This window comes from Drosophila yakuba, chromosome 2R (assembly GCF_016746365.2).
Source record: "Drosophila yakuba strain Tai18E2 chromosome 2R, Prin_Dyak_Tai18E2_2.1, whole genome shotgun sequence".
NCBI lineage: Eukaryota > Metazoa > Arthropoda > Insecta > Diptera > Drosophilidae > Drosophila > Drosophila yakuba.
This window is the reverse complement of record NC_052528.2, coordinates 15,622,089-15,645,153: the sequence shown is the minus strand read 5'-3', so window position 1 is coordinate 15,645,153 and position 23,065 is coordinate 15,622,089. Positions and strand designations below refer to the sequence as shown.

Below are 23,065 nucleotides of genomic sequence, written 5' to 3'. Positions count from 1 at the left end.
TGTGTCGTCATATGCGTTATATTTTAATTTTACTTTATTGATTGGTTAGTCATAGGGAACTATGCTGTTTTCAAAGAAATTTGTTAAATAATTATTCCACAGAAATGGTGCGCAAAGGCAAAAATACCAAGAAGTTGAACTAAGCTTATTAACATTAACAGTGCTATTAACATTTTATGTTATGTATATACTGCTATTAAACTTATCGATAGGAGCGCCATTTAAAATCGAAATTTAAAATTCTTTATCTTTCTTTTCGTGGATCTAAACTTTAAATATGCCATGTTGATTTGAGTCAGTGTGAAATTTTACAATTCCTTTGTAAAATCCAACCTCCCAACAAGATGCTGTTCATTTTTTGCTAGCTGATTTATTTATTGAACCGAAATAGTACAGTGCATTTAAGTGTTTAAACGGAAATATGTTCGTACAACAATTACAATTTATGTTTTGCCTTGATACCAGTTATAACTAATTTTGCCTTTATATAGTTGCGCATAAGTATATACTTAGTTTGAAATTAAGAGAACCTAAGCGAAACTCTGAAGTCTAGGCTTTGCGCTTTTCCTTTAAATATTTGTAATAAAATGTTGTTTCGCTTTCGATTAAATCATTCAGTTGGGATTACCATATAGAGCGTGTTGTCGTGTGTATAGGTGAATACATATTTTGAAATATATACTAGACTAAATTGAATATATACTTGAATCGTGTGTGCTGGTGTAAGAGGTGCCTATTAGCTACTAAAAAAGAATATTACTGTGGAAAGGAAAAAAGTATTCAAAAGGGTCAACGGTTCGGAACTCTAAGTTGCAGCTGCGTTGTCACTGTCTTTTATCGCCTGTTTCTCCATCTTCGTTTCCGTTTCCGTAGCAGCGACATCCTTAGGCTCCTTTAACTGTCAATTCTCCACGGACATGTTGCCGATGTCATCGTTTATGGCCAGCACCTGGCTAATGAAGCTCTGGTCAGTGACCACCTCGGCCAGGGATTTGCACAGTTCGGTCAACTCCGGCAGCGGCATCTTCAACTGCGGCGCCAGCCTGCTGAGATGTTGGCCCACATAATCCGGCAGCTGGAAGGTTGATAATAATAATAACTGGGTTAGCAAGTCCGCTTTAAAAGTGTGTTTTAAAATAATTACCTTTCCCTTGCCCACTTTAAAGGCGCTGAACATCAGCTTGGTGCGCACTCGCTGCTCATTGGGTCCGTCGTAGAAGATGGTGAGGTAGGCCTCCTGGCCATTGGCCACCAAGGGGAAGTAGATGCCCGCATAGACCTGACCCTTGGCGTCTCGGGAGAGCAGCGACCGGAAGTTGTACACCAGATTGCGGCGCACGGTCACATCGATGGCCGTGATGTACTCCTGGGCCACGTAGATCAGCGATGTCTTGTAGCTGGTATCCTCTCCGCGGATCTCGCGCTCCTTCCACTCCACGAACTTGCCATTCTGCTGACTGTAGGCATAGCAATAATCACGCTGCAGATGCGGCTCCTTGGATTGGGTGAACCAGCCTGAAAACATTTGGGAGCCATGAGTATACATTACATTTGGGTATTTGGAGATGGAAACTCACCAGTATGCGGATAGCTTTGATCCTGCATAACAGTCACCGCCCTGCTGACATGGTAGCCCGGGTCCAGGATCATCACACCACGTCGCTCGCCGATGGCAATGCGCATGGCCACCATGACGTGCTCCTTCTCCACACCCGCGTCCACCGAATTCAGGCCGCACTCCTCGTCCAGCTGGACGTAGTCGTTGCAGTCCATCACCTGCTCCTCGCAGGACACCACGTACAGGTAGTTGGCCAGCACCGGGAACATCTCCACCATCCTGGCCATGATCTCAAAGGCCAGAGAGACGCACATGTGATGGCGCCTGTTGATGGGCACATCGTAGAACTGGAAGAAGCTGCGCAAATCGGAACGACGAGTGCGCTTGAAGCTGCGATAGAAGTCGACGAAGAGGTTGACCGTGTTGTAGTGCGTCTCCTCCAGCATTCGCTGCAGCGTGGTCTCCACTATACCGTTCAGCTCCTCATACTGCCAGACGTTGTCGAAGATCAGGGTGCCCTTGCCAGCGGACTCCGAGCTCGACCAGTCGGGCAGCGGCAGCGGATGACCCAGGGGCCACACTCCGTTCACCTGGTTGAAGGCCTCCAGGTCGTAGCCGTCGTCCACTATCAATTGGCCGGAGATGCACTCCAGCGCAGCTGCGACGGGCTGCTGTCTGGCCAGCAGCTGCCTAATGTCGGAGTAGCGCTCCGATCTATCCACCGATGTCAGATCGGGCGAAGGCACCAGCTCATGGTCCTCGAGGTCCTCCTCCTCCTCCTCCTCGCTGGAGGTGGAGGGTGTGCGACGGATGGCGCCAGTGCCATGTGCAGTTGGGTGCTCAGTTGCGGATAAATCAGATCGCGTCGTAGTCAATCCCAATCCCATTCCGCGCACCACCGCATCCGCCAGCTGCTGATCCGCCGGGAGCAACGGATCCTGGGCAGCGGCGGCGGCAGTGGCCTCATCATCTGGTGAGGCCACTCCCCCATCCCGTCGGTGACTGGCGGCAACGGCGAGTCAACTCGGCCATTCGGAGCCCCAGCGGCCCACGGTGGGCACATAGCCACTTTCGCAATCATTGAGTGTGGCGTCTAGTTGAATGTTGGCGAACTGTTGTTGGCTTAAGTGATGCAGTGATGGTTGGTGGGCAGCTTGGCCAGCCTGGGCGGCTCCAGCTCCAGCACTGATCAGACTAATCCGGCCCTGCGCTCGCTTGAACAGGAGGTCCGGCTCGTCTCCAAATTTCGTCGTTGGTTTAGACTGATCTGTAGTTTTGTTGGGAGCGCGAGAAGATAGAGAAAAGTCTTTTAGAAGTTGCATTTTCGAAAACTAAACCTAACAACTGACTTTTAGTCAAGACTAAACTAGATAGATGCCTAGATAGCTTATACTATAATCAAATACGGATTATAACACATTTTAAAAGGTTGTTATTTTCTGACCTCCAACGTTTCTGCTTTCTACCCCTAGATAAGCTAGGTTCCATTATGCTGCTATAATTAAGTATCAATTATATAAATTGCGCCTGCTCCATCTGTTTTTCAATCTAGAGCGCAAGATTACGGACTTTACGTGTCAGACCCTTGACTGCACCCTAGATGATCCCGATGATCCCTTGCCTGATAAGGATTTCTGAATCCCTCCAGCAATTAGTTTACAGCGCAGCTCAGCAGGTAGCTGTGCCCTTCCCTTATCAAAGTCATGTCCCATGTAATTACCTCTAGGTACGCAAACTCCCCCTAACCATCTGGCCGTCTAGTGCCCAGTTTTTCGCGCAGTGTGTTGTCACGTCGTCCGAGATCTATGTAGATGTGTACAGTCGCTCGGCTCGGCCATCGGGCAATAAACAATAAGTACTTGTTATCAACGGGAGGCAGGAAGTGGGCGGGCACTGCTAAATGGGTTCCAAGTGCTGATTGCTAACTTTCGTTAGTTGCAGGCAATAAAACACAGCAAGTACGAGTGCGAGTACAAAGGCAGAAATGTTTTTTCCCCCAGAGAGTGTCCACGTGCCAGATGCCATACTACGCCATTATATATACGAATATTCGTATATATAGCATATGTAGTTTGAAGTGGAGGTCAGGTCATGCCGCATGTGACTGACTATGCTGAAAAATCACGCCTAGAGACATGCGCTTATCTTGTTTGTGTTTTTGATTAGACATTCTGCGCTGCGAATTCGCTTTGTTTGTAATATGACTCAATGTGGAGCACCCAGTTGTGGCTCCACATATGTATGTAAATATATGTATATATATAATGTATATGTGCCACATTCAAAGTACCCGTATTTGTTTATTTAAGCGCAGGCACGCGCAATTGTTGCTAATTGCACGTGAATCACCGGATGTGAGAGTATGAGCTATGAAGTTTATTTTGCCCTGCTTGCGCACAACAGCACAACAATGTGTGTTTATTATGCCGTCCACACTCGAAGAAAAGCAACACATTTGTTTTCCATACCATTAACAATTGTGCGAGTGTAAGATGAGGTGATTTTCCTCTTACAAATTCCTGGAACTGAGTAATCTTCTTTGTTCCGCGTCTGGCGATATCGTTTTTCGTCTGTTCCCATGTTTTCCCACTTAAATGCCTGTCTAATATTCGCGATATTCGATTTCCCAGATGCAGGGACATTCCTCGACTGCAGTTCTGATCAGAAGTATCTGTATCTTCCAGTTTTATATATCTATCTATCTATTCTATCTATCTATCTATTACTTACCCATACAATGGCCTAAGCCCTATTGACGAAATCCTTGTGTTCCTGTTAAGATCTTGGTTTTGGTTCGCTTTATTTCACACAAATCTCTGTATGCTCGTCGGCTTTTGTGTGTTACCACTTTGTAAGGTATGGCTTAAATTGGGACTTCGTTTCGGTTGATAGAATGCAACAGTTGCCTTTCAACTGTTTATGTTTTCAATTTGGCTTTTCCTCGACGCGCGTGCGTGGAAAACCGAACGGAAGGAAAATAAAATAAGGAGAACGCGAACTAAAAGCAAACAACTTGTTGTCTGCACTTCTTTGCCGTGGCTTTGTCTTTCTCTGCTCGCTTTGATTATTTAAACAATTTGTGTGTTGTTTTGTTGTTTAGTACTGGGGACTAATCGCTTTTGCCTGTTCAATGCAGGTCCGAGTTTTTCAACGATATTGGCGAATTAATCGACATCGAAGTGGATTTTGTTCGACACTGGCCAGCGCGTTACTAGATATGCACACTTGCACTGCGCTATTTTCAAACTTTTCCGATTTCCCCTTGAGGTTTTCCGCTTTTCTTCTTCGAAGGCCTGAGCTCCGCTGAGAACGAGAGACGCGTTGCGACTGATGAAAATCGCTGGCGAGCACGCCGCTATATAAACGATCTCTGCCTTTCTCTGCGTATGAGCGCAGTCAAGGCTCTGCTGACGTCGACTGCGTTTAGCGCGAACTCGAAAATATTTCAATTTATGACGCAAAAAAGCTTGAAAAATTCCACAAAAAAGCGAGATAAGGGTGCCCAAAACTTGAACGCGATTTTTGTTTTGCTCCAACGCTTCGCAGGTAAACAAATCGGATGTTATTGTTTTGGGACGGGTACACTGCAATAAATACAAGAGAAGAGCAAGTAATATAATATGTATATATTTCACTTAGTCGTGTTCGGGTATAATTAGCAAATTAATTCGGTCTGCTGAAAACTCATGATGAACACTAATGATAAGCAGTCAGTCAGTCGGTCACGCAATCAGTTGATTTGCTTACTTTGATTTTAGTTACTAAGCCTTATCGCACTGAGTCAACTGTTGTTTATGATCTATTTATATGAATAGTGGTTGGTCCCCTTTGGAATGGAAAACCTTGAATTTAATGACCGACAGCGTGGAAAATTTGTCACCGTAGTCGGTCTCCCTCCGCCCCCCTTTCCTACCAACACACAACTGGATGCATTTCCCAGATACCCTGGCATTCTGCAAACTTCCCCTAAATCGGATGAGCAGGGTTTTATGTCCCACTCGAAATGCCAACTGGTTGCAGGCAGCCAAGGTCACTGGGCGACCAGGTGGGCGGTGGAGAGGGAAAGGAAAAGGGTTTTCGAAGAACGCCTGCCATTTACATATACTTGATATTTATTATAAATGCTTACGCGGACTCAGGCTTTTGAAAGTGTCACCGACTAATTGGCATCCAATGGGATTTGCCTGGTTACACGATGAAAACAGCTTGTTTACGCAAACAAAAGATTTAATTACAGTGGATTATCAGCAAAGCATTAACATAAGAATAGATAATGATAGGTGAAAAGAGTACTGCTTAGAAATGCTTTCATATGTATGCAGCTAGTGCATAATTAGTTATATAAATGCCATTTATAAACCCTATTCATGGTTTCTTTGTTTGAACAGAAGCACACATAAATCATAATTCAGATTGTAGGCAGGAAGTTCACCAATTCGGCCCTACACTGTAATCAAAATCGTAGGCCTAGGGCGCCTTTGGCAGCTGCTCTTGTGATCCCATTTCTCGCGAGGCCCCAGCATACGGAACAATGCCAAAGCTGTGGCGCTTTTCACTTGTTTTCTGTTTTCTGTTTACGTACACGTATTGTGCCAACCAGGCCGACTGCCACGCCCCCCTGCGCCCCCTGCGGGTCTTATATAGCGGCCATATAGTCTAGATCTGTATAACTGCGCCGCAATGAAATGCTGGCCGTGTTTGCCGAGATGTAGACAAACATTTTTTGATGGTGCAATTTGAATTTGAATTTAGTGTAATGCACCAGTCCAAGGTTATTCAAATATGCATGAGAACGAAACTAGAAAAACTGCAATTGCAACACGAGGAGGCAGTTTGCATACTGTGCACTCTAATTAAGTTTATCATTTGGGGCTTGAAGAACACTCGGTTCTTTAGAGTTGAGAAGACTGCGCATTTTCACAAGGAATTTGCTGATTATTCAGCTATTTTTAATGGTTTAATGCCACGCCAAACATGATTTCTTATCAGCAGAGCAAAGAAATGATGAAACTGATTACTATTACTGCTATTATTTCTTAGTAAGGTATTCGTTTGTTTCAGCAATCAGCTTTTAAGGAAATTAGCAGTGCGAATTCGATTCAGAGGGCAAACTTCACATAAACTATTAAACAAATTCATAATTATTAATTAGCTAATGAATGCGCTGCGCAAAAGAAGCTCATGGCTGTGTGGCAGACGATTTACGAGGCAGCCCAATACCAATTGGACGCAAATGCTATTGGATGAGTTTTTTAGTGTTTTTTATTGGATCGGAAGACAAAGTTCGGAGGTCGAGCTGACAGTCCGACGGCCTTATTGGCTTAGTCCAATCTGGCTTTCTCCATTGACGTCACTGGAGAAATGTGAACGATGTGCCGATGAAACTAGTTCAATGTCGCTGGACGGCGATGACGTCACCGTTGGCAGACATTGCTCATTCGCTACGTTGGCCCAGCCATCCAAGCCATCCCAGTTATACCAACCATACCAGCTATCCCTGCCGGCCGGCCTTTGGAATGAGGGCATAACTGCTCGAAACCCCACTGCCCATCCCACCCACTTTCCCCACCATCTCCCGCCGCCACCCACAAGGCGAGGACTTCCAGAAACCACCATGCGCCACGTGTCGCGTGTCTGGCGTGCGTGTTTGTAAACAACGGCAGTCGCCTGCTGTTTTTATGGGCGAGCGCAGTCATGTCCTTTTTACTATCAAAACAACAGGATGCCAAGGCGCAGGCGCTAGAAGGCTGTGCACATTCCAAACACGGAACAGAGGCTGGAATTGCTGGAAGCAGGAACTTGAACACAGTGCACTTCTGCCCGACACTCCAGGACAGTCAAATGTGTATTAACTCTACTTTAATAATGTTAAGTATTAAGTATTATGTTTAGTATTATACAAATATTTGTTAAGTTTTATAAAACATCATATATAGAAATATCTATCTATAGAGTTAGATTTCTGATGGAAACATGAAATTGTAACATTACTAGTAGCGAACTGTGCCTATTATTCTGGTACACCACTGTCGCGTTGGGGATGCCCTGCTCTTGCGCACTTTTATTGACAATTTCTTTGTTGTCTGCCGTTGGTGTTGTTATTTGGCCCAAGTTGCTTGGTTACCGCAGGCGGTTGGCCAAATGGCAAAATCAATAGAGGGAGTTTGGGAGCCAAATGGCAGGAGGCAGGATAATTGAGGCAGGTGAAAGGAGCTGATTACCTTATTATAATTGAGGTTCGCAGGACGGCACACACATGAAATCAAACGCCGCCTGCCGAAGGGGAAATATGTACGAGTATTTTAGTGCCAGGAGCCTCTTACAGCTTTTTACTCCAGTTGTAGGAACCGTTGTAGAAAAATAAAATCAATATTATCATTTTGGCGTGCATATTGAGGACAGTCATTGCACTTCGGTTTCGCAACACGATTTTCCGCTCGTTTTTAAGGCAATAACTTTGGATTTTGGGGCCACGTCGAACGATTAGTTTTTGTGCCTTTTGCGTTTGAGTGTCATTTAACTATGAGTTCGTAACTCATGAAAGCCGCTTATAACACTAAACTTTGTTGGAGATATTGCAAATCTCTGTTCCTTGTTTAACTTCACTGATTTCAATTTATTCTAATTTAATTTGCATTTAATGTGTTCATTTATTTCGAGGATGTGCTGCACAGTTGGACGTGAAAAACTCGACTGTGGCTGAGGAACTGAATCAGCAGAGCATTTCCACTTTCCAGTCCGATTTCCAATAACCTTCCATTCGCGTGTCCCGTTACGCTTTGTTGCTTGGACAGGAACGTGTCCTTAGAGGTTCGTCCTGTCCTCGTCCTTTGTTGGGCAACCAAAACTATGACTGTCTTTCTTCGCCAAAGTAATAAATAATTTCTTAGCTAAAAGCCATTGTTTAGTATCATAAAAAATATTGGGCGTTATTGATTAGCCAACTTACTTCCAATTTATTCCTCCCTTTAAACTTTTTTTGTATAAATTTAAAAGAAAATCCAAACACATTTAAATTTTCTTAAAAACATCAAATGAGCAAAAGACGTCATTTAACTGACTTTAAAAGTACAGAATTCTATAAGCATGAACTGGGCGATTATTCCAACAAGATGTTGTGCCAATGAGAACAATGTCAATGCGGATTCGGAGCCACGTCGCAGTCGGTCTTTCACTACAGGCAATGGCAATCCTGGCGAGCGTTGGACAAGCGACCGGCCGATCTGATGGAACATCGGAACACCGCAACCCATATGTGGATACTCCGTGGCCCAGGCGGCAATACAGCAGCGAGCGAAGGGATAGCAAGGACCTCAGGGAATTGGCGCCATCGCAGACACGTTACTTTTCCGATCCCGAAGTGCTCTTCCAGCGGCTGGACGACATGGAGCAGAATCTGGAGACACCTGAAAGAAAAGCTTCCTCTGGCAAGTTGAAATCTGAAAAGTATCTGGTCGGACCTAAGAGTATTGCCGCCCAGCTGTTCAAAGAAAACCTATATAAATTTCCCATTGATGAGGCCGATGATGGTGTGGATAAGAAGGAAGAGGAGGATCCCTTCGAGTCCCTGGCCAGAATGAACTTCAATGAACAGTTGAAGGAGCAAAAGCCCGATCGTGAGCTAAAGAGAATGCTGGGCGGCTACAGGAACAACCGTCGGGATGGAAAACCAGCAGTTGCCACCGCCAATCTGCTGGCCAAGGTGGTTAGCTCCAAGGTCGATCAGCCAAGGAAGTCTGGCACTTGTCGTGGCACCACGGGTCGCCCAATGTCCACCACGAGAAGCACTACGACTCATCGGTCGACTGTTAGCACCACAACCCGAGGTCCCACAACTTTCTGCCTTCCGGAACCCATCTCCGATGCTCCTTTCAAGTCGCTTCCCACACCTTCACCTACACCACGTCTACCTCCTATCCCACCATCCTGTCCACCACCCACGAGTAAGCCTAGTGGCCAAAGGATTCAGCCCAGCAAGTGCTCCTACTCGCCGAAATCTCAAAAGCCAGGAGCTCCCAAGTTGCTGATGGAAATTATTTTGGCCACCAAGCAGCATGCCCTCGCGGTGCTCAACAATCTCAACTACCTGGAGATGGAGCTGCTGAGTCGCTCAACGGACGACGATGTGTGTGCGGAGTCGGAAAACCCAGTTAAAGAAAAAGAAGCACCCCCACAGACGAGTGAACATTTCGTGAAACCAGAGCCAAGGTCCCATTATCAGGTCTTCTCCTTTGGCATACGACCTGCGAGCCAGAAAGAGAGCCTCTACGATTTGGCACTGGCCAAGGAGGAGGAGCTGAAGCTGGAGGATCGTGTGTGGGAGGAGCACCTGCAGCAGATGAAGCTGAAGAGGCCACTAAAACCAAAGAGGTTTGAGGCTGCTCCGGCGAATGCTGCACGCCTGGAACCTTTCCAGGAGCCTCGAAAGACCCTGAAGTCCTTGACGCCATTGGATCCCTTAGAGCCAGAAATTTCTACCGATAACAGACGCATCAATCTGGAAGCCTTGAGCGTGGTAGTCAAACCATTGTCCTCTGTTCCCAGAAAGGATTCCCCTAACTCCTCGCCACGGGCAGAAATGAATGCCATTCAATTGGAGGGCACCAGCGATGAGCAACTGCACCCAAGCCATAGATTTCAATTGAGACCAAGGAAGAAGAAAAAACACAAGTTGTACGCCGTGGAACAGCAAACACAGACCAGAAAGCTACCCATTGCTGGCGTTTTTTATTAAGTTATTTGTATAAATATAGAGTTTTATTTCACATTTACACAACATTCAAATATATTTTAGACATATAAAGTTTAAATTTTGGCGGCAATTTGTAGAAGAATGCTTTTAGTTTCTGGTATTTATATGTGACTTGCGGTATTTTCTGACATCCGCCACACAGTCTCACTAGAAGGCGCCGAAAATTTAGAAACGTCAAACGGAAAAGGAACTTTGCTTTTATTTTAATTGTGTTTTGTTTTTGATACGTTCGAGTTCAGTTGAAGTCTGATAGTTGCTAATAAAACATATTACTTTAGTTACGAAGACAGTGAAATATAATCATCGCGTTCGGTATTGTCGGAATTTTCCTATTCGAAGGAAAAACTTAAAAAAGTCTCCTTTATGCAGTTTGCAGTGCATATCTAGCTGAGACTTGGTTTTTATTTAATTTTTTAATAGATTGGTAAGACAAGACAACGTTTACTATAATATACAGTTCATAATATCGCACAACGGCAGAAAATAGTCGAAAATATTACTACTTAAAGTTCAAAATCTTAAATAAACGCGGGAATCAACAATTCGACACGTTGCAAAATTTTTGTGTTTCATTTCTGCTTCTGCGCCGCCGCTTTTGTCCATCTCTTTCGTGCACTGTTTCTCTTCATTCTTTGTCTCTTCCTATTACTCCTTATCTCTTCCAGCCTTGTGTTTGCCAATTTTATTTGGCATACTGAAAGAAATAGTTGAACACTTTAAGTTGTACGGTTAAATGCTTCAAAGTAAAAGCAGTGATTTTATGTTTGTTAAATAAATTAAACCCTTGCTAAAATGGTTTTCTTTCTGAGTGAAATTAAGGCACATATGTAAATGGGATTTTGGAGTGCATAACTCATATTATTTCCCTTTTATTTGCTTTGTTTAAAACACCTTATCACTATTTACATTTGTTTTTTTGTCGCACTGTTTTTTTTTCTGTGCATGCCTAATTGTTGCTGATTTGGGGGTGGCGGTAGGCGCACGCATTCCATACCACTTGAATCACGCTCAACGGGTTAACCTCTCTCCGCATCTCCCTCTCTTTTTGGCAGACTCGTTGATCGATCGCAATGGAACAGCAAGAGGAGGTCCTGATGCACGTGGCCAAGGTGGTCAGGGCACTGATCACGTCCGCAAAGCCGCCGGTCGAGCTGCGGTCCATCGTCAAGGATTACATGGACGTCGAAGGTGAGCCGATCCCCTTTCGCCGGATGGGCTACTCGAGTCCCCAAGAACTGCTCCAAGATACAGAGGAGTTCAACTTTAACTGCTACGGCAATCAGGTAAATGCCATGGTTCATCCATCCACCCATCTATCCGTTACATGTATGTATGTATTTTAATCGTTGCCAAGATTCTTTGCGATTTATTGCATATCGCAAATGTCAGGGAGAGAGCGGCTCTCTTCCACCCACTTTAACCGCTTTCTTTCGCCCACTTCGCCTGAGCTTGCTCTCTGCGTGTTTCTCTCACGTGCGCAGCTTTCGAGTTGCTCTCGGTTGGTGTCAGCACAGCTGTTAGCTAAAAATAGCTAGATATTTTATGCAATTTTAAGAACACGCAAAAAGTTAAGCTTTACATTTTTTTAATGTTTCTAATTATAAGCGCTCTCAGGTCCACTCCACTATGTTACCTAGTTTCCTTTAAAAACTGTCTAGTATGTTAAGCAAAGATTAGATTTTGCTTTGACCAATAAAACCGCTAGATTGGTTGTCATTTTAGACAGGTGACCATCTCCGCTGACTACCAAGCTTTTTGCGAGCGGCGGCCACCGCTTTCAGTTCGATTCTCTGGCTGAACGCGTGCGGTGAGCCGCTGCTGCTGCGCTGCTACTTTACCGCTACACTCTGTGTCTGTGTGACCGCTCGACGGACCGTTCCCGCCCGCTCTCTCCGACGAAAAGGGGCCGCCCGCCGCTGAAGGGGCAACGTGTCAACGGCGTCTTCTTCATTTCATCTCCGCCGTGAAAAGTGTAAACAATGGATCTTACTTAGTCTAGTTTCGTTTTCGCTTTGGCACTTTGTGCAATATTAAATGCGTGCTGATTAAGCGCTTTGCTTTAATAAGTGCAGCGGCAGTCAAAAACAAAAGTGTATAACGCGAAAATCGAAAAGGCCAGCAATTTAAGATTGCCTGTGTGCTTGTGTGTTTGTGTGCGATTGCATGTTTGCATGGTGAAAGTGAACGAACGTTCGCATTTCGTATGTTTTTATTTTTATTTGTATTTTTTCTCTATAAATGCCAGTCCATCTGGGCGTATTGCACTTGAACTGTGTGCATTATTATTCTTGTTTAGCCGTCTGCTTCCACACCTGTGGGCGAAAGTGGGCGTTCGTCGTGTGGGCGGGCTCTTCCGGCCAACGCTTTTGCATTGTTTGCCAAATCAATAATCGGGCGACCCAGAGATGCGGCACGAAGCCAACGAATGATATTCACTTAATTGCAATTATGTATTCTGTATCTAGCATTCCGAGCTCTGCTCGCTCTGCACCATTATCACGTTTGGGGATTTGAAAACCCACTGCCCATATCCAGATCGCATTGCTGCTACTACTTGGCGCTGTGACCCTATAAAGATGATTGCAGCAGCGTAACAGCTCGACTCAATGTGAATCATAAACAAAAATTCCACTTGAGTCCACTCGAATTTCCAAACACTTAAGTAAACTCACTGGGCTGGGCTGTAAAATAGCTGACTCCCCAGTTTAATGGGGCATATTGGATTTCCAAACACAAGAGTTGTTCGAGCGAAGCAACTTTCCCCTTTCTAGAAGTGGTAAACAATATACACAGTATAGGGTTTCCTGGCTAAGCGACAATATCTGAAACTTGTGCACTAGAAAGATTTTATACCTATAAACTATAAACTTCGCTTAACTTCTCTTCACTCAATACATATTAAATTGTTTCAAAACTAATTACAATTACATCTTTCCCGTAACAGGTCTTCATCACAGCGAAGTATAACGCCAAAACAGAACACATTGCGCGTATGGTACGCCAGCAGAAGTCCGGGAAGTCCAAATCAATATCGAAGCCCACGCCAGCTGCCCAGCGAGCACTAAGTCAGAAGACCAACTACGGCTCTAACTTCAATAACAATCATCACCAAAATAAGCAGCAGAATTATCAGCAGCCGCAGGAAAGGTATTGTCAGAAAAAGCCACAGTCCTGGCAGCCCACTTACTTCCAGCAGCAGCAGCAGGCACAGCAGCAGTACTATCAACAAGCCCAGCAGCAGGCACAGCAGCAGCAAGCACAGCAGCTACAGAAGCAGTACTATCAACAGACCCAGCAGCAGTACCAACAACAACGGGCGCGTAAGGATACCAATTGGAACCGGCAGAAGGAAGAGGAGCAGCGTCGGAAAAAGGAACTTGAGCTGCAGGAGCAGGCTAAACGGAATAAGGAAATAAAGGAAGCAGCTGAGCGCGTTAAGCAGGCGAAAGCCAAGCAAGAACAAGATCTAAAGGACATCATCGAACAAGAGCTGAGGGCTAAGATCAAAAAGATTGAAGAAGAGTTTTCGGAAAAGCTGCAGACTATCAAGAAGAATCAGGAACAGGAGCTCAAAAGGCTAAGGAAAGAGTTGAAGGAACAAGATCAAGCTCAAAGAACGAAGGAAGTCGAAGAACAGACGCGCGTAGAAAAAGATAACCGCGATCAGGAGGCTCAGGAGGTTACCATGCGAGCTGCAAAGTTGGATCAGGAAAAGATCCTTGTAACAATTGCCAACAACAAGGCACCAGCCATGAATGGACACGGTACAAACCACGTTAAGGCTAACGGACAAGCCAAATACAATGATGGCAAACCTCCGCTGCGCGCAATACTAGGCAACAGTGCTTCGCAGCGCCAGCAAGATACGAGCAGCGTATTCCATACCCCTGAATCCACATTCAAGCGGCCGCTTCATCCGCGAGTAGGGCACCCTGGTCAGCCCCGCTCCACGGGCGTCTCTGTGAATCACCGACTGAAAGTAACGCCGCAATCGGATGCAATCGCGCCAGCGGGAGCGCCCATTACTCCGCCAGCTTCGCCGGAAAATGCTCAAACAACAGCCGCTGCTAAAGCGCCGTACAAGGAAGATATCCTTCGAGTGCAAGGAGGTCAGGTTCAAACAGGCAAAGTCGTTAACAAGCCAAAAGCGAAGGTGCCACTTAAATTCGATCCCTCCTTCGACCCCGTATCCACGCTCAACCACTATTGCGAGGCAAATGACTTTGAGAAACCTGCGTACAACATATTCAACAAGCCGCCGCACCTTCACTGTTCCGTGCGGATCGCTGGCGATGTTTACAGTAGCTATCCGCAAGAGTTCACTGATAGGGAGACTGCGTGCCAGCGCACAGCACAAATCGCCATCCAGCGTATCCAGCATGCCGAGTCCCACCTAAAGCGCTCTGCCTGCACTTTTAGCGATGCGGAGTTTATCGACGGATTGTACAAGGAGCTGTTGAAATATCCACATGGCATATTGGGTCACAAGCTGGAGGATTGGTATGGCAGCACCTTCCGGCAACACCTGCCCAGTCACTGGTACGATTTGATCATCGAGTCGAATAAAATTCGCGTTGAGCACGGCATTGATCCTAGGATCATATTGTTTGCCAACGATCCTGGGTCATCGGAGTCAGTCAGCATCAGCACAAACACCCTGCCACAGCTGGTGCTGCCATGGCAGTCAAGCGAAGGAGGATCGCACGACTGGAACATGTTTATCAGCTACTGCGACTCCACCAAGCGAGTGTGGGCCCGAATGATCGATCAGATCGCAAACTTTGAGGAACTGACGAAGCATATGGGACGACAAATGGAGTCTCCGCTTTTCCGACAAAAGGTATTTAAACCTCATGTTCAGGAAGTCTATCTGGTGGAGATTCCCGATGGCTGGAATCGTGTGCGTGTGATTTCCGTCGATGAGGAGAACTGTTCGTGTCGTTGTCATTTTGTGGACTTTGGCGATGTGGCAACGTTTCACTTTGAAGACTTGTTCCAGTGTCCACCACAATTCTTGGTCCTCCCGGCCCAGGCCGTGTGCCTCAGCATGTACGCCTTGGATAAGTTTGAGGATCATCCGCACGCTCAGCAGGTGTTAGCGAAGGAGCTGGATGGCCAGACGGTTGTCGCCCATGTGCTCACCACCGAGAAGCAGTTCTTGGAACTGGGTGGAGCCGCTCAGGGAGTGGTGGAGAACGGTAAGCGGCGGGCGTGCTTGGTGGCCACGCTGTATGATACCTCCACGGCTGAGGACATTCATTTAAACGATCTGGTTGCGAGCAGGATAACCAAGTGCACACCGGCACCATCGCTAAGTGACGAAAAGAAGATCGGCAAGACCACTCCTATTCTTGTGTCTCACATCAACGATGATGGTGATCTAATGGTGCTGCTCCGCAATGATGACTTTAAGTTTGTGGAGCGCAGTATTGCGCAAACTGTGGCTGATTTGGGCGCGCAGGACCGTGTTAGTTATTCCGATCTGCTCCACGACCGCCATATTTTTGTGTGCGACGAGTCTGTCGATGGCGTGAAGCAGTGGTTCCGCGGTCGCCTGGTCACCAGACCACTCAATCCGGAGGAAGAGACTTTCGATGTCTACTACGTGGACGATGGACGGCAGCGTAAGACGCACATCTCTAATATCTACCGCCTGGAGGCCAACAACAGAGCTCTGGCTACATTCCCGCCACAGGCCATTCCCGTTCGCCTGCACGACGTTCCAGCGATCGCGGGTCAGATGCTGGGTCGCCTGCGAGGTCTGATACCATCGCGCACCGAAGCTCTGGTAAGTGTTCTATATGAAGGGATGTGTTAAAAGCATGCCTAACCCGTAACACCTTCTCTCGCAGCTAAAGGTTGTGGCCAAGGATGGTGCAAAGCCTTTGGTAAACGTATTCATCCGTGAGGACCCGGAGTCCATGTATATGTGCGTGAATATAGGCCTTCGCCTGGAGTTTGAGATGGCTAGGTAAGTGGTTTCATTAAAGCTTTTGTGCAATGTCTATTCATTCTATATCATTATGGTCAATGTCATCTAATCACATCGTCATCAAGCTCCTTAATCAACGACATCTGAATTGTGACTGGTGCCCTATAAGTTAATATTAACAATATAATTGATCCTTTGGTTAATGCTGTCTCTATTAGTGCTTCAATAAACTGGAACTGAGTTGATAAGTTATCGCTAACACAAATTCGATCTACGTTAACGAAAAACCCCCGAAAAAACCTTATGTAAGCTAACCCTAAGTCATGCACATCTTTGTATATAATATGGAAAATATACTCATAAGCTGCCACATTACTGTTCTACCCAATAAGCCCGAAAGCAATCAGATTTTTTAAACCATGAAACCAACAATTGACCCTCCTCCCCCAATCTGGCATGTTCCCGCCCCATCCTCAATTCCCCACCCGCACAGCTCCATTCATCCGGAGAAGTATGATCATACGCTCCAGAGCTCCAATGTCCAGCTGCCCAGACGCGGGAGCTTCAGTTCCGTGCTCTCCAGTCAGAGCAGCAGCAGCGACCTTGTCGCTACCACACCCCCGGCAACGCCACAAAAGACACCATCTGCCAGAGCGGGAGCCAGCACCTTCTCGTCGCTCATGCTCAAGGATTATGAGGCTATTCCGGCTGTGGGTGCCTATTTCGAGGTGCGCGTTGCCCTCTCCATCAATCCCGGTCACTTTGCGGTTAGTCTATGAATAGCAAATTAATGACTCGATTATAATGTGCGATTGTCCCGCAGGTTCAACCCTATAAATGCTATAACCAGCTGCAGACTTTGATGAAGGATTTACAAGAGCATTGCCAAGAACCTGCAGCCAAGGGAGTCCAGCCCTCACAACTGGCCATTGGAGAGGCCTACGCTGCTCCTGACTCCGAGGGCGTGTACCATCGGTAAGAAGTAGTTGAGCCTTTGCACAGAAACGGAGTCATATAATCTTCATTATCTTGCAGCGTAAGTATTCACAAGATTTACGATGAGATTATACACGTGCGTTTTGTCGACGTGGGCGACGATGGAGTAATTGCCTGTGATCAACTGAAAACCCTAAATCCAGAGTTAAGAAAGCTGCCCAAGATGGCACTGCCAGCACAACTATATGGCGAGTAGAAAAGAACTTCAGCATTTCAACTTTATAAACTTAAAACCATTTCTTTTCAGGCATACAACTGACTGATGTAGTTTGGAGCAAGGAAAACTGCGTTCGTTTCCGCCAACTGTCGCTGGGTCAGAAGTTTATTGGAATTGTGCGGCGCATGACCAAGCAAAAGGATGGCGCACGGGCGCTGTGCCTGGAGCTGGTGGATACCTCCACGCCGAAAGATATTAAGCTGCACGAGATTCTCATCAACGAGAAGCACGCACAGCCAGAAACAAAGGAAGTCTGAGTCGGAGGAGACGATCCATTTGAATTTGTTCATGTTTATGTTTGCTTAATCATAGTTTTAGAATTAGGGATATATAACTTATTACGACGACACATTCCGCCACATGGAACCGATAATAGCCAATAAACTGCGGGTTTTTCTATCGAGAAAACGGATGTACTTGATTGGCGGACTTGATGTTCGTTTTCACAGCCGATGGCGCCTTTCCGAGCTGCTGCTGTACGTTGCCGGGACTCATAGCGGGGCCACCCATTGGCGAGGGTGCTCGAATTGAAGGCGGAACCATCATGCCAGGTCCGGGTCCATAGTTGGTCAGCTTCAGTCCTTTCCCCATTCCCACGGCGGCCACCAGAAGCTGCGTGTCGGCCATGCTACTCGTCTGCTGGATGCCGGTGCGAGAGGAGCTCTCGATTTCCCACTCCTCGCGCGCTTTGCTGACCATATCGAGGACGTGGGAAACGACCTTGTTGTATTGGGTAACCTGTTTCATGGCGGCATCGTTTGTTAGGTTGGCCGCCTTCTGTTCGTTTTGCAGCATTTTTTGTTCCGTAATTGGATCCGGCCGGGTTCTCAGATAGTCTGGAACAATGTCGTGTGAAAAGACCGGCACCCGACCCTCTGTTATGTTGATAAGGGTGTCATCCCGGTCCATGGAGACCAGCAGTGGCAGGACTGTTCGGTTCCTGAGTGGAGGACACTGCTCCTTTGCTAGAATTTTAGTCAATCCCGTCAAGTGACTTGAGATAATGGCAAAGTTGTCCAGGAAAGTCGGCCAGTTGATGGTCTCGTACTCTAGCTCCAGTTTTTGGATCATCGAGAGGACTGCCAGCTTCAGGTCGTTCAGACGTTGAAGGACCGTTTCCAGCGTCAGCTCAAAAAGCTTTTCGTCGCGCTGCATTTCGGCTACTCCTAATTTAACTATTATTATTAAATTTAGACGAATTCACACAAAGTGAGAAGTGTGACCGTGTATCATTCAGATTTCTACTTTTCTGGATTACACACTGCTCTTCCGCGGTATCGATAACGTAGCGTGTGCGATAGCAGCGAGCTTACGTCTTTGCTACGGTCAATGCATAGTAGAGTTTAGAGGTGTACAAATGGCCGTAAAATGTACTTAATATAAGATTCATAGCCAAATAAGCAAAATGTTCGGCGTCTACACTACGACAAATAGAGTTGAGGTAATGTAATAAAAAATTACGAAACTTTTTTTCCCCTACATGTTCGTATTGGATATTACAGTTTATACGGTTTTGAATAGCGAATGGAAGCCCTCACATTGAATACACTGAAGAAGACGAAGTTACTGAAGTTTTCGTGAACTCTTTGGAGCATTTTAATGGGTAGTTCGGCGATGTTGGTTCTGATGTTGTTCTTGAGGACTTTTAGGGTCGTGGGACGATCATTGTAACCTTGGATTTGAGGTAGCCCGACAGGAAAAAATGGCATGGTGTTAAATCAAGTGACCGTGTTGGCCAGTTGAAATCGACGGGCTTGAAATACTAAAATAACTATGATCAGAAATAAAAGCTGAGTCGATAAAATGTTTATCCAACAATGGTCTGCACAGGCCTTAGACTAACGAAACCAAGCAATCGATTGTGCACCGACATATCGATATTACCAACATGGCCGTCGAGAAAAATTGAAGTGAACGCAACGCCGTGTTTTTCATTTGCCAATAAAACATTAACACCTCACGAAATCTCGTAAAGCGTGCCCGCAAACGTCGCCAAATGTAAGCAAATTAGTTTAGTGCCTGTTTTACATCGTTCACATAATCGCCAGAGCTGAAATTCGGAATTTAGTTGCTGCCGTCGGGAGTATCGCCTACTTTTGCCTCACACTCTCTCTGTCTCGCTCTCGCTCTGCATTCCTCTCGTGCTGACAAGGCAAATATATTGGTGCTGGTGTGAGTGAGTGTATGTGTGAAAAATGGAAGAAATGGAAAATGCACATGTGAAAAGATATACGCGCAAGCCTATTAAAAATCGGCTCTCTCGCACGATTTTGATTGGGACCACAGGTCCCCGATCCCCGCGTCGCGATATGGGTTAAATGACAGCCGGAACGCGTCCGCGATTCTCTCTGCGTTTTCAGCTCTCTCCGCTCTATTCCCCTTCTCTATAACTCCGCTCCTGATATTGTTGTTGCTTTGAGTTGGCCATTTCTAATGCTCTCTTTACATGTTTCTATATTCAATTGTAATATATTTGCAGCTTGTTGTGTATGTTTTTGAAATGGTAAAGTGTGTTGTCGCGTTCGCCAAACCGAATCCGAAACAGTAAACCAAACCCTAACCGATTGGGGGTAATAAACACTGAAACCCGAGTACATACATACATATATCTGTCGCGCGATATATATACATACAGATAGTTGCCAGAGCGAGAGATATCCGAAATCCCGCGATGGCGTCGCGCAGGCGCGCCGAACTGAATCCCAAACTGCACATGGACAGGCAGCCGACAGCTGCCCGCATAACAGGTACCTGAACTGAAACTTCTACCAACTACCAGCAGCAACTGCATAGAAGTGGGAAAACCCAAATGCCTCGCCGGGATTAGCGATGTCTAAGGGCCCATAAACCCATCAGCCGGTCTTAAGGGTTTCCCGGAACTAAGCACCACCCACCACCCCTGCCAACCGAAGCTGACCTTTTAACTCTCAACCTTCCAGATCCCTCATTACCCGCTGGAAAGCGACGCGAGATCGACAACGTGATGAAGAAGGCGCGCGCCAACACCACCAACGATTACTGGGACAAGAAGCTGATCGAGGCCGAGGAGAAGGATCCGAACCGATGGCGCCACACAGGATACAAGAAGATGTACATCCAGGGGGAGAGCAGCTCCGGCGAGAGCGAACGCGACGGTCGCGAAGGTCGTGAGGGTGGAGCACCGCCCTACGGTCGTTATCCGCCCACAGGTGGACCACCGCCCGGTCCACCGCCTCCGTCGCAGCGTTACGGACGCTCTCGTTCACCGCATTCGCGCAGTCGGTCGCGTTTGCGCAAATCGCCACCGCTTTCACCACCTCCGCGTCGCCGCTCACCGCCCATGGCAATGCACAGTGGGATGGATCGCCGTGGTGGACCCCGGTCGCCGCCGATGCCACGATCGCCCAACAATAGCCACGATGCCCTAATGCGTCGACCCGGAAACGGCCACGGCGGCAGGCCGCGATCTCCGCCGGAACCCAGTGGTGGCTCGTCGTCTTCGTCGTTGCGACGCAAGCCAAACGCGTCGCGTTCTCCGCTCGGACGTCGCCGGTCACCACCGCTTCCTCCGCCCTCGTCGTCGGTCATGGAGAAGCGAGGTCCAGTCGCACACATCCTGCCGCGTTCCAAGCGACCGCCATCGCCACCGCCGAGGGTGAGTTTCCAACCAGATGGATATTCTCTCAATAAGAGCCATATAACCTATGTAGACTAATTCCTAAATACCTAACGCATTTGCAGCACTCGATTCGTTCGCGGTCAAACAGCTCCATGAGCACCAGCTCCGATGATTCCTGCTCCCTATGCTCACCCAGTCATCGTCACAGATCTCGGTGAGTAACAAGGATGTGTGAATTGCTTCTTTGTTCTTATTAACGTTTTTGTTTTCCTCACAGATCTCGCGGTCCGCGCTCGCCGCCACCCAAGCCACGTGGCCATTATCGTACGGGGGCGCCTCCGCCCCCACCGTCGGAGTCACATGGCCGCATCCATGGTCGCCCCACCACTCCACCACCCGTGCGCGGAGGTGGAGGCAGTTCGGTTTCCGCCATGGAGAAATACCGCCAGGCGAAGATGCGTCACATCGGTCATGAGCGTGTCGCCTCGTCAGACACCCACATGAAGATCGCGCGGTCCTCGCGCCACTCGCCTCCGCCGGAAGATCCGCGTCTTAAGCACCGTCCGCCAGAGCCACCAGAGCCGGCGTCAGCGCCAGCTGGAGCACCGACAGCACAGGCGAAAAAGAAGAAGAAGGAAAAGGAGGTAAACATTGACCGAGGCTAATAATGCAAATTTACATTTGAAAGCAAATTTAACAATCCATTTATTTTTCATCAGATAAGGCCACGCATCAAAATTGAAGGTGAGAAACGCAAAAAACATCCGAGCGGGACGTCCAGTGGCACCGGAGCTAACGCGGCAAACTCCTCCTCGGACTCGGACGATTCGAACGGCTCCGACAGCGACGAGGTCGGCACGTTGCCCACATTCTCGGCTACCACGCGGCTGACGCTCTCGGAGCGATTCGGCAAAATGGCGCAGTGGAGCATCGATCGCAGCAACATGGAGAATATGCGCATCACCAAAGACTCCGCCGGTGGGGCCCTCAAAGTGATGATTGAAGAGGGCCTCGAGTCGCCGCCGCGTCGCTATTCGTATTCGCCGGCACCGGCCGGGCACTTTCCGGAGGAGTTGGCCACCACAGCACCGTCGGGTATGCTGTCGTGGGACGACGTGCGCGTCCGTTACGAGTACTACAAGAGTCGTGGTTATCTAAGAGACTTGGACCTGAAGGTAGGTCACTTTTTCATCAACAATCCAGTACAACAAGTAACATATATTTATTGGTATCTTTCAGGACTATATCAAGTGGGAGGAGTGGTGGTATAAATATCAGGAATGGTTGAAACAGGAACGCTACTATGAGTACTGGGATCGCAGTCAGCAATTGCGCAGACGACGCAAAAAGCTGCCGGTAACTCAGCGCTTAAATTGAGTGCCCCCATCATCTGCATCATCTCATTAACTCTTCTATTTCCCAACTTCCAACTTAGTTCACTTATTTGACCTACTATATCCTTTCCTTCTCGTCGATCTTAATCATTTTCCCATCCCACAATCCCCGTTTGTACATTTAAAATGTATGAACCTGCACTTGTCAACTTTTATATTTTGATAATCAATATAATTAAAAGCCAAGCACCCGGAGATGGTTGGCTATTGGCCAACCTGACATCCTGCTGTTGGTGTAGGGCTTTCATTAACACTGAACTTTGTAAGTTTTTTTCGAGTGCATGTTGTTCAACACAACACACCCATATACTTGTAAACGCATTAAATAACAGTCGGTACATAAATATTGTCTTTTACTGGGCATGGTCATTTGGTTTCTCTACTTGCTCGACATTACTTAATACATTTGACGCGATTTTACAGATGTATCTTACGGTCGTAAATGAAAAGCTATTCAACGCCATCTTTGGACATTTTCGCGAACCTAACTAGAGCTTTTCAAGGTCAAATACAATTTTGAATAAATAAGCTGCCAGAAGATGTCTGACGACATTGCGAAAATGTCGGAAATGAGGAAAAAGTGGGCGCCACGGCCACCCAACTGGATGTCAATAGCGT

The 23,065-nt window shown here is 46.9% G+C and overlaps 5 protein-coding genes across 11 annotated transcripts; 3 read left to right on the top strand and 2 right to left on the bottom strand.

Annotated features, from left to right (window-relative positions):
• Positions 1-354: 354 nt before the first annotated feature.
• On the bottom strand, positions 355-8,238 carry LOC6530819. The gene is made up of 6 exons (XM_002091666.3): positions 7,780-8,238; positions 4,289-5,142; positions 2,583-2,825; positions 1,578-2,540; positions 1,145-1,515; positions 355-1,075 (listed from the first exon to the last, which is right to left on the bottom strand). Exons 2-6 carry the CDS (start codon positions 4,290-4,292, stop codon positions 902-904), a joined length of 1,755 nt encoding a protein of 584 aa, XP_002091702.3. The 5' UTR covers positions 4,293-5,142; positions 7,780-8,238; the 3' UTR covers positions 355-901.
• A 370-nt stretch (positions 8,239-8,608) lies between these two features.
• LOC6530818 lies at positions 8,609-10,368 on the top strand. The gene has a single exon (XM_002091665.3). It carries the CDS (start codon positions 8,682-8,684, stop codon positions 10,290-10,292), a length of 1,611 nt encoding a protein of 536 aa, XP_002091701.2. The 5' UTR covers positions 8,609-8,681; the 3' UTR covers positions 10,293-10,368.
• Positions 10,369-10,522: 154 nt separating this feature from the next.
• Positions 10,523-17,863, top strand: LOC6530817 (tudor domain-containing protein 7B). 5 transcript variants are annotated; one of them, XM_039373015.1, is made up of 9 exons: positions 10,526-10,734; positions 11,363-11,593; positions 13,255-13,515; positions 13,552-16,098; positions 16,163-16,281; positions 16,736-17,009; positions 17,066-17,217; positions 17,278-17,426; positions 17,486-17,863. In XM_039373015.1, exons 2-9 carry the CDS (start codon positions 11,381-11,383, stop codon positions 17,710-17,712), a joined length of 3,942 nt encoding a protein of 1,313 aa, XP_039228949.1. In that variant the 5' UTR covers positions 10,526-10,734; positions 11,363-11,380; the 3' UTR covers positions 17,713-17,863. The 5 variants fall into 5 exon arrangements, with proteins under 5 accessions (XP_039228952.1, XP_039228951.1, XP_039228949.1 ...); XM_039373014.1 differs by having other exon boundaries at positions 10,527-10,734; positions 13,255-16,098; XM_039373016.1 differs by lacking the exons at positions 10,526-10,734; positions 11,363-11,593 and adding an exon at positions 12,117-12,282 and having other exon boundaries at positions 13,255-16,098.
• LOC6530815 (mediator of RNA polymerase II transcription subunit 8) lies at positions 17,731-18,711 on the bottom strand. The gene has a single exon (XM_002091662.3). The coding sequence runs from the start codon at positions 18,608-18,610 to the stop codon at positions 17,852-17,854; it is 759 nt and encodes a 252-aa protein (XP_002091698.1). The 5' UTR covers positions 18,611-18,711; the 3' UTR covers positions 17,731-17,851.
• Positions 18,712-19,305: 594 nt separating this feature from the next.
• LOC6530814 (basic salivary proline-rich protein 2) lies at positions 19,306-22,791 on the top strand. 3 transcript variants are annotated; one of them, XM_002091661.3, is made up of 7 exons: positions 19,312-19,453; positions 19,935-20,202; positions 20,395-21,089; positions 21,176-21,267; positions 21,331-21,697; positions 21,773-22,228; positions 22,293-22,791. In XM_002091661.3, the coding sequence occupies exons 2-7, from the start codon at positions 20,127-20,129 to the stop codon at positions 22,428-22,430; spliced, it is 1,824 nt and encodes a 607-aa protein (XP_002091697.1). In that variant the 5' UTR covers positions 19,312-19,453; positions 19,935-20,126; the 3' UTR covers positions 22,431-22,791. The 3 variants fall into 3 exon arrangements, with proteins under 3 accessions (XP_015051821.1, XP_002091697.1, XP_039228953.1); XM_015196335.2 differs by lacking the exon at positions 19,935-20,202 and having other exon boundaries at positions 19,306-19,453; XM_039373019.2 differs by having other exon boundaries at positions 19,329-20,202.
• The last annotated feature ends 274 nt before the right edge of the window (positions 22,792-23,065 follow it).